General features: G+C 38.6%; 1 protein-coding gene across 1 annotated transcript; it reads right to left on the minus strand.

Annotated features, from left to right (window-relative positions):
* Positions 1–3,784: 3,784 nt before the first annotated feature.
* LOC103132763 (reversion-inducing cysteine-rich protein with Kazal motifs-like) lies at positions 3,785–10,437 on the minus strand. The gene is made up of 6 exons (XM_007544557.2): positions 9,762–10,437; positions 7,845–7,981; positions 6,228–6,371; positions 5,961–6,149; positions 4,257–4,367; positions 3,785–4,104 (listed from the first exon to the last, which is right to left on the minus strand). Exons 1-6 carry the CDS (start codon positions 9,944–9,946, stop codon positions 3,920–3,922), a joined length of 951 nt encoding a protein of 316 aa, XP_007544619.1. The 5' UTR covers positions 9,947–10,437; the 3' UTR covers positions 3,785–3,919.
* Positions 10,438–10,661: the final 224 nt, after the last annotated feature.

The following is a 10,661-nucleotide window of genomic DNA, read 5'->3' on the forward strand; positions in this document are numbered from 1 at the left end:
CGCTGACACTTGCCGTTATTGGTCACAAGTGCCACTGTTTTCGGGGCTAGCTGTCAGTGTTGTCACTGACTTCGGCTGACTTCGGCACCTTATACTGGCACTTCCGCTGACACTTGGCGTTATTGGTCACAAGTGCCACTGTTTTCGGGGCTAGCTGCCAGTGTTGCCACCATAGAAATGGCCACCATGGTTGCCACTGGCTTTGGCAAATGGACTACATATCCCATGATGCTTTATAACTAGTAGAAGAAGCACTTGAAGACAGACGAAGAAGAAATCATTTTTAGGGTTTTTTTCTCAGAAAGACTTATGTTAGCTGAATTCCTACACTTTTTGTATATCATGTATGATTTGTTCATCCTATTTATTCACTAAAGTTCATTTGAATAATCCAGCCAACTCCTTTCGTCTTTGAATTAATCGAATACACAACAGGAATCAGGGATGCCATTGGTTTCGGCACCTTTGTAACAGCTGAGTCTGGCTTCCACTAGAGCTGCCGTTAGGTGTCCAGAATGTTTCAGAGCTGTCACAACTGGTGCCGATGTTTTGGGGGATGGCAATGACAATTTTTGGAAAACGTGTTACTTATATTGCCTGTTTATACATTTTTATTTCAGTGGTAATTGTATTGGTTAATTATCCGTTTAACACCTTGAATATTTTTGACTTAATTTAATTGAAGGAAGATAGCCAAAGTAATTGAATCTACCACTAAGTGTCACTATTACAGTGGAACCTGTTGAACCCCGTTGGGTTGCCAGATAGGGCTTTGGCCAAGATGGAAATACGTAGTAGTTGTGTAAAACATATATTGTAGAAATTAATAAAGTTTGAAAAAAAAATGTAAACGTAATGAAATATTATAATTTCTCATGGAGGAATGATATGTTATGTGATCCTGATGTAGTAAATTCACACATTGACTAAACATGAATTTTACAGAAGACTTCAAATGATTTCAGAGAGGGATTTAATAATACGCAAATATTTTAGTTCTTGGCTATTGAAAACTTAAATTATATGTTATTGCTGTTTAAAGTATTTACATACAATGGCTAATAAATATTGACAAATCAATTACTATGCATATACTTTGTGACATAAACTTTTAAAAATGTTGAAACATATCTGCCAATTAAAATAATATGTAAACAGCACAATTTTCATTTAAAAAAGCATTTCCATATAGTATAACCCAAAGTAATTTTTATTTTCAAAAATATGTAACAACCTTGTTCTTAATGTTGCTTAGGATTCACACATTGTCAAAGTTTTTGAGGTGTACATACTTTCCGTTTTGACTTTCTTCAGTGTAAAAAATTTGAAGGTGGTTTAACTTGAAAGTGAAAGTCCTCCTGCTGCCTTGAAAATGCTATTGAAATGCATTTTGTAGTTCAGATTTTATTCATTGTCTCATCTTTGAATAAGAAAACTTTAAAGACAATGTCCAGTACCAGAAATGAACATGGAGAACCAACCTTCATTTATGCCGCACAAATCTGGAATGAACTTCACAATTAATGAGAAATAGCATATATTAAATTTATTAAATAATAAGTAATAATTCTTTAAAACTGGTTAACAGGAATTTTTGGAAAATTTTAATAACATGTTTTCCAAAAACTTTGCATTATCTTAAAAAAAAAAAACTCTGAAAGTTATAGTGGCTGCCTGGTCTATTACTTTCTTGGGAATTTATGACATCCTCTGAACTGTCATGGAACCATGCTGAACATAATGTCACTCTGGAATTGTCAATATCTCATGTTGCCACTGTCACCAATATTAACTAATAAGTCAATATTAGTGAACTTACCCGGTTTAGTAATAGCATTATATTAAGGTAATTGTATGAAAATAATTATAATCCGGAACTGACAGAAACTTGTCAGCACTGACATACCATGGCGACCAGTCAGTTGTAGTGGTACCAAGTGGTAGCTATTATCAGCTGTCGCAGAAGAGGTCCCATCTGACATGCATTCAGTGCAGGTGTTGTCTTTCTCTGCTAAGTCGGAACACCGCCTTTATATTTAAATATGTATGAGAATTATGTTTCAATTAAGATATATTTTATTTCTATTTGTTTGAACTAAAAGTTATTCATATGCTACATTCTATCTGAAACAGATAGAATGAGGTCACAGCAGCCCGTGGCACTCATGGCCACTTGTGTCACCTTACTTGTGCCACCTTACCCAGTAGTAAGGCAGCAACGGGTAAGGTGGCACAGCAGCCCGTGACCATGGGTGCCACGGACTGGTGTGACCTGTAGCATATGAATAACTTTAGTTCAAACAAATAGAATTAAGTGGCCACCTTACCCAGTGGTAAGGTGGCACAAGTGGCACCTTACCCGGAAGCCTGTGGCACAAGTGGCATCTTACAGCAGCTGTCAACATGTTTTCACTGAGGCTCTTTATTGGAAACTGAAATTTGAGACTGTATCCAAAATAGACCAGGGCGTATTTGCTTTTTTAAGGGAACACAACACTTAAGAGGAAATGCAATACTTTGTGCCAGATCCATCGGTGTTTTCTTGAATTATAAATTCATTCATTTTAAATCTGACACAGAAGCTGTCACCAAAGAATATTCTATTACTGTTCTATTGTTTTCCCCACTAAGCATATTTAAATATGCTGAACTATGTATAATACAATTTAAAAATACTTTAAAAAATACAATTGTTTATAAATGCAGCTGTTTGTATAAGGTTTCCAGTAGCGAAACAGCGTGTTATGAAAGATTAAATGCGCAAATACTTCATCGTGCCAGCCAAACGTATAACGCTGAGTGGAGCGGTCGACCGCTCTAAGATGGCCGCCCTAAATCTCGTCAGCGACAATAGGCGAGAGCGGTCCGTGAGGCGTGGGAGGTGCCAGTATGAAGTAGCGGCAACCCTTGGAAGATGCCGAAGTCAGCCAAAGTCAGTCGAAGTCAGTGACAACACTGGCAGCTAGCCCCGAAAGCAATGGCACTTGTGACCAATAACGGCAGGTGTCAGCGGAAGTGCCAGTATGAGGTGCCGAAGTCAGCCGAAGTCAGCCGAAGTCAGTGACAACACTGGCAGCTAGCCCTGAAAACAATGACACTTGTGACCAATAACAGCAGGTGTCAGTGGAATTGCCAGTATGAGGTGCCAAAGTCAGCTGAAGTCAGTGACAACACTGGCAGCTTGCCCCGAAAACAGTGGTTGCCGTGACACATGCCACCGGAAGTTCCATGGTAGGTGCGGTGTCACGATTTGCGCCTGCTGTTTCTCGGCTCTCAAGCCACTTCCCACTAGAGGGAGACATCCAAGTAGACCCAAAACTCTGGACCTGGCTCTAGAGTACTGAGGCCTCACCATTAAATCAGCTGCAGTGGTCCCAGGGACTGGCACATCATACCCCATTTGTCTTTGTTAAGTAGAAGACATTTCCTCATGTTTATAGTGTTATATTGTGTTGTGGTGACAATAATCTGTTACACACATTATAAATAATTGCAAATAAGCACAGCATGTGATTATTTATACAATACATGGTTTTATCTAGAATTTATGGCACTTCAGCTTATATGAAATAACCCCTCAAATGATTCCCGGGAAAAATAAGTGGGTGGTCTCATTCTAATGTAATCTTGTTTATTGGCCTTTTGCATCTGTGGTATCTGAGGTCCACAAATCTGTAGAGGCAAGGAAGCTTTGAAAGCTGTGGGGCATTTGTTTTTAGGGTGAGGAGGCTAAAGAGAGGAGACCAGGGACATCAGAAGGTTTGTGAATGAAATGGTGTCAATGGATCTGCTTAGACAAAATCAAACCACCTGAAATAACAACCAGATATCTGTCCAGGGAGGGCAGAGGGACAGAAAAGGTTTGAAAATAGAAGTGCTTTCCTGAGTGTTAAGGAGTTTAAACATATGTTCTGGTCGTTTACTGAACCCACCTCTGGTTTCTTTGGCAGGTTATGTCAGAGCAAGGTTTAACGGAATGGCAGGGGCCAAAGACATATTGGTGGTCTTTGAATCCCATACAACGAGCCACACATCCACTGGGATAGGTCCGCCCATTGGAGGCACACACTGGGATGAAACGATATGGGCAGTTACAGGGAAGATCTGAGAGACACAGAGGGAGAGAGAGAGTTAAAACTCACAGATTAGGACACATAAACACGTGAGCCAATGAGATATGGCCATCTGACAGTTTATCTTTTTGATGGCCTTGTCGAATATTCCCCAACACAAGTGAAATCATTAAAGACACCAACCAGTAGAAGTCCAATGGACACTTTCTGTGGGACATTTCCTGGTAGAGCAGATTGTTTCTCCAGCAAAGCAGGAACACGTGTTGCAGTCAATTCTAAAGGTCGTCCCATGGTCTGAAGGTGGAGTACAGCAAAGCAACAAAAGACAAAGGAACTACTTATTGAAAGCTTCATTATTTCACAAAATTTCACTACTTAACATTATTTCACTACTTCAAAAGTAGTTTAAAGTTTTTGGTCCTCTGACTTTGCATATAAAAGCAGGGTACCGTACTGGAGACAGAGTCATTACAGTAATGTTACCAAATGACAAGGGGCTCAAAGTCGTACTACAGAGTTACACAGAATAAATGTTTTTCAGCAGGTATGGCTGCATGATGAAACTTAACTCAATACTACGCTAGTAGGATCCATATATTCAAGATTGATACTGATTGGTATCAGTATCAATCTTGAAGTTCTAACCTTGGTGTTGTTCAGTAATAGCTTGGGATAACTATTAAGTGGCAAATTCAATTATTAACAAAGGTTATAATCACAATAACCAAGTTGTGGCACCATCTGACTATCAGGGTATAGTCAAATAGCTTTCAGTCAATCATTGTTTATGAATACCTGCCTTGTGATGTATGATGTTACAGAAAAATAGATAAGAGAGGGAATTTACAAGGTGGCATAATTATTCAATCAATCAACAATTTATTGCTGTAGCCCTGTACATATCATCTATAATGGCCACTGAAGTGCTTCACAAAAAAGACATATCAGCTGGCTAAAACCAAGATAGATAAAACAAAGAAGGTAGATGAAGCCAAAATTTCCATCATGCATTGGAGAATTAAAAGCCTATTTAAATAAAAAAGCTTTGATGGAAACATGTACACCATAAACACAACGTCTCTCCAAAATGCACAAATTAAGTCATAAAATTGTTCAACTTCCAGTTAAAATACTTCTGTCAAGAAACTCTAATGTAGGAACATTTAACTAAGCTGAGTAAAAATGAAAAGAATAAGGAAAACAACCTTCTGACAAAACAGAAAACAAAACATTTTAATAAAATAATATTTGCTGGTATTTGTGGTGCTGTCCTATACTGGGTCTGGAATGGGGGCACTGTAGCTGCCAGCACTGCAGTGGAGGTGGGTCACCGACTGCTGCTGCTGGCTCAGGTTGGTGGACCATCCTCTGGTCCTCCTGAGTTCTAGCTAAGGCGGCTGTCTGGTGCCTTAGGGGCTGGGGGTGGTCAGGTGGGAGGAGGTCTCTCCTGCTTTGTCTTGCTACCAGAGGTTTGTCCATCCATTTCCCATTATTCTAGCATTTAGCAAAAAGAAAATGCTAAATGCTAATTGTTATGAGTACATAACGCCGGTTATGTACTCATAACCGACGTTATGTACATAACTGATGTACATAACGTCGGTTATGTACTCATAAACAAAGCCATTCCTCTAGTCTGTGTCCTGCATGTTGTCGTTAGCAGATCCTCTGCAGAACCTTGACCTGCTGAGGAGGAAGTTGGGCCTTTTGAATTAGTTGTGTTGGAGCAGACACATCTACACCTGAATGGACATCGTCCCTGGAAGACTGGAGCTGGATACCCAGAGTCTAGTTTTTATTCATGGTGTTCTATTCACTGCTGACTGAATAGAACTTATAACAATAAATCTTATACCTCTTATGTCTTTTATAAGACATAAGACTTACTCTTTCGTTGCCCCTCTACAACGCAGCCCTTGTCTGTTTCCACACAGGGAATCTCCACGCAGTTCTCCAGACGCCCACTGGTGCCACAGCTGCACATCTCGTGGCAACTGGGAGCTCCATCACGAGTTGGAACTTGGGTGAGAGCATCCTGCTGCACCAGAAATTCAGAAGCCTCTCCCATTTTACAACCTGAAACACACCAAGATCTCAGATACCAAGGTATAACGCCTAACAGCTAGCAAACACTGCAGCAGCAGCGCCCCCTACCTGGCACACAGAGATATGGTTGACAGTTGATTTCATCAAGACAGCCCTTTCTGTTGACCTGGCATATGTGGTTGCTTTGACATGGATTAGGGTTGCATGGATGGATGATCTCCTCCACTATGGTGTTGCTCAGCAAACTTGGTGCTGGAGGGATGGAAGACCTGAGTCAGTTTGTGATGACAGATTTCATCCAGCATATAAAATGAAACAAAATATTACAAATGACAAATTCCAGATCGATCTATCTATCTATCCATCCATCCATCCATCCATCCATTTATAACAGTTGTAATGCATTTCTTCAAGAGTTGCTGTTTTTTAAATTTCGTCATGCTTTTTTTGTGCACAATTAAAATATTAAAAGGAATGTTTAATCTGATTTTTGATAAAGATAATTATGCCTTAAAATGATCATTAAGAGTAGAAAGGAACATGATAAATGTTTATGCATTACATTAAGAAATAAAGTAATAAAAGAGCTCAGACAACCAAAAGCAATCTTTTTTTATTTATGCTATCAACAATTCAAAGGAAACATTAAAGAAATAGGCAGAACTTAGAGAAATTAACAGCAATAACCAAAGCAACAACTAAATATAGATGATGATGCTGGTGTAGTTGCTCATGTATTTAACTAGTATTTCATCAATGCAACAAAAACAATAACTCAAAACGGTTTTGTCAAATTATTCAAAGAAACTACTAAACATCAATATATACTGAACTTTCAAGACGTGACAAGAGACTAAAATGGAGACATAAAATAAAATTTGTGTACGGATAATGGTGTACATCTTCTGACTGTACTATCTAATTCCAAGAGGTAGTGCAACCAAGAGGTTGTTTAAAAAAATAAAAATTGTTTAATTTAATTTTATAAAATAGATTCATACAGCAAGTAGATGATTTAACTTACTGTCTTTAAAAGGTGGTGCTTAATTTACTCATGACTGTATTTGGACTGATGGGATCTTTATTTCCATGACAGGATATCATTATATCCTCCTGACTGCCAGTAGTTCATTTTTGTCCTCTGTAGAGGACATTTCTAAACTCGAATATCTCCCACCCCCTGCATTCTACTGAATTAATTCCTTTTGGTATCTGGAGAGGACATTTAGGGCTTTTCAATGATACCACATGTGAAGGGGTGGGACTTTTGTACGTACCTTTTTCTAATTCATAAAAATGGCATTCAACAGTAATAACACATTTTATGGGAAGAGACAAAGTAAGTGCATAAAACCTTTTATTACCTTACAAAGACTGTGGGATTTAAAAAAAATGGTGAATGGACAATATTTTTTTCCTGGTAGTCAGGAGGATAGTGATGACTGATAGACTGTGCTGTGCCACTATCACACCACAGAAAAAATACCAAATAACATTTTTTCCTAAAGAACAAATGCAATCAATCTGACAATTAAATTTTAAATGAATTTATTGAATCAAATATTGCTGGTACTTTCTCAGTAACTGGCTGGAAAGCAAAGATTGGCAAAGTGGTTAAAGCTTGTCAGAATGTTCATGACTAAAGGAGGCTCCTTTAATAAAACTAAAGCAAAGAATAGCTCCTTCCAAACAATGGAAGATAAAATATCATAAACAGCAACTTACTGAGATATCTGTGGAGGGGGATGCAGCGTTCAGGGTCATCGATGGGAGACAGCATCTCACAGAGCCTCTCTGGGGTTTGTCCTTCATGAAAGCGTTTCTTATCCCCACACTTGGTCAGAATGTCCACACAGTCTGACCTGAGAGCAGAAGGAAAGTCAAAAGAAAATACAAGATGACTGAAATCTGACATGCAAATTGTTTAAGTGGGAGTACTATGTATTTTCCAAGCACATAGTGCCATTTTATACAATCAATGAGCTATGTCACCTTGAGTTGTTATAAAGATGCTAAATAGCAAACATGACTTAAAAGAAATTTTGCCTCTTGATGAGTTGGAAATGGCTTCTGTCTCTTTAAGAACCTGGTACCCTTTTTAACACTCTGCCTTCAACACGTCATTACAACAACGCTCCTCCATGATGCTATTCACAACTGTTCTTAGGAGAATTGTAATTTGTATGATGAGCTCAGCAGACTCACAGTTCCACCAGTTGTTTTCTAATTGCTGCTGCCACTAGTCTGGAGGAGCTGAGAAGGATAAGGGTGCTCTGTGAAGTGGAAGCTTTGGATAAATAGGTGGGGCTTTTTATGAGCAAGTGTTAAAACTGCCCCAGATGGTTGTAGCAGGACTTTCAAGGATTTTTGCAAAGATGCATGACTGATGCAAAAAATAAAAAATAAAAAATAAATAAAAAATTAAAAAAAGCATCTTTATTACAATGTGTCAGAGTCTCTAATCGCTGAAGACTAGGGGTGCACCGGTTGCAGTTTTCTGGCCAATTGCCAATCACCATCTTTAAAATGTTTGATCTACCAATTACAATTCTGGTAGATACTGACTTTTTTATCTGAAATATCACTAAATATAGCTAGAAAGGCTGAGTTGGTAACAGTGCAGACATGACGTGGTGGGCCAGTTTGTCAGTCAAACCTCTCTGACAGCAGAGCAACAGATGTCAGTGGCTGATATTTAGACCTCTGTTGAGGAAGATAAGAATGATGGATAAGATCGGCCTTACATTTAAGTATCAACTGATCACCAATCTGATTTATTGTGCACCTCTATCGGAGACATAAATGTAAATCTTCCGTTTCACTGAAAACCAGCTCTGTGTAAACGGAGCCTTAGTCAGAAAAGCTTTAGAACCAATTTGAATTTTGACCTAAACTTAATGTACTGTTTCATAGCTAAGAATGTAGGTGTGGTTAAACCTCTCTGAGACGACCCGTTGTGAAACAATGCTATACTAGTAGACTTAATTAAGCTGAATCAATAAAGGATTCCATCTTAAAATAATGTCTTAAGTTTGCAAAACACTCTCCTGTCAATGACAGCACATCACTTTCAAAGCAAAACTGATGTACTGTGCACTAGAAAGACTTTTAAATCAAGTAAGCACAAATGGAGAAAAATACTGAGGTATTTTTGTTTGGTGTAGAGGGAAGAAGCCCTAATAAGACTGCAGCATAGTGGAAGCTAATACCTGTCAGCTGTGGTATTTCTGTCATAGTATTTATGCCTCTCTGTGTCCTTCTAGTCCTTCAGCCACTTTGTTATGCAGCCAGGTCTTAAACTTACCATGAAAGAATAATGGATTCTCCATATATCTTATGCCTTTTATTTAACATAAATCTAAAATTCCCCATTTAGACTGAGGGAAGATAAGTTAAAAGTTTGTTCCAGTTGCTCTTTTACTCCTCTGCTTTAGGAACAATATTTCCTCTTCAAGTTAATTAAGATTCTGGGTCATTTTTCATGCTTTACCACTGTTAAATAGTTACCAGTGTTAACTAATTTTTACAAAGTCTAGTTAAGTCTAGTGGATATGTCTGTTAACTTTGTAGCAACTGCTCCAAGATAAATGACATTTGAGGTTTTCTCCTGGATTTTGATAATGTAGTGATCAGTAGACCTACTTGCATATGACGCTCCCCCTGGATTTGCTGTGGCAGGGTTTGATCTGCAGAGAGCAGGCCACCGCCTTCCACATGTCTGGCAGACACTTCCTGATGTCCAGGACTGGGATGTTCATGAAGGGCATCTTGATCGTCCCATTGGACCACAGCTTGATGTCGTTCATGGCACCTTGGTCTGACTGCATGTTACAGCTACGGAACAGCTCTGTGGGCCTATAGATACACGCACACGCCTTGTTAGAGTAAGTGGATATGTCTGTTAAATTTATTTTAACAGTTTTAAGAAAAAAATATGGCAGAACTGCAAAACTGCATCTAAAACATTAAACTTTTGGATAAATGTCATTTGGACAACTGGGACCAAGTTAATGTGTGACCATAAAACACAGCTCTATATTTGGAAAAACAAACATCTTGTCCAAAGTGTCGGATGTGATGATTCTAGCTTATTTTCCGGCCACATGAACACCTTGAAGTCCCTAAAGGCCAAGACACACCGCTTGAATTTGACTTCTTCCTGATGCACACAATACGACTTCTGGGTCTAGTGTTGTGTCGTTCATGTATGATTTGTTCACTTCAGTGAATGAACTTATGTGAATCACTTCATTGAGTGACTTATTCATTTCTCAGTTCAGGTTAGGCCAGTGGAAACATGCCAAATTGGATGGAACTTCCACATTTTGTGACTCAGAATAAAATAATAATAAAATAAATAATAAATAAATAAAATAAAGATTCATCCACTTCAGCAGTGTACTGTGATTTGTTCACACATGAGTGAGTCGCCTGGTGAACAAATCAGGATGTTAGTACTCTCTGATCCCTGAGTCAGTATGTATGCCTGCCTTGCTCTTTTTCTGTCTCCTTTCCTCTCAGTCTCATTATTGATCGAAGAGT

The sequence above is a fragment of the Poecilia formosa genome, unplaced genomic scaffold, assembly GCF_000485575.1.
Source record: "Poecilia formosa unplaced genomic scaffold, Poecilia_formosa-5.1.2 Scaffold1299, whole genome shotgun sequence".
Taxonomy (NCBI): Eukaryota; Metazoa; Chordata; class Actinopteri; order Cyprinodontiformes; family Poeciliidae; genus Poecilia; species Poecilia formosa.

What these genes read in the sequence shown, in the direction of transcription:
- LOC103132763 (XM_007544557.2), bottom strand. Translation starts at nt 9,946, where the DNA reads ATGCAGTCAGACCAAGGTGCCATGAACGACATCAAGCTGTGGTCCAAT. An exon ending in AGGGGGAGCGTCATATGCAA is followed by an intron (nt 7,982 to 9,761) that starts GTAGGTCTACTG and finishes TTCTGCTCTCAG; the next exon opens with GTCAGACTGTGTGGACATTC. An exon ending in CCCCCTCCACAGATATCTCA is followed by an intron (nt 6,372 to 7,844) that starts GTAAGTTGCTGT and finishes CCATCCCTCCAG; the next exon opens with CACCAAGTTTGCTGAGCAAC.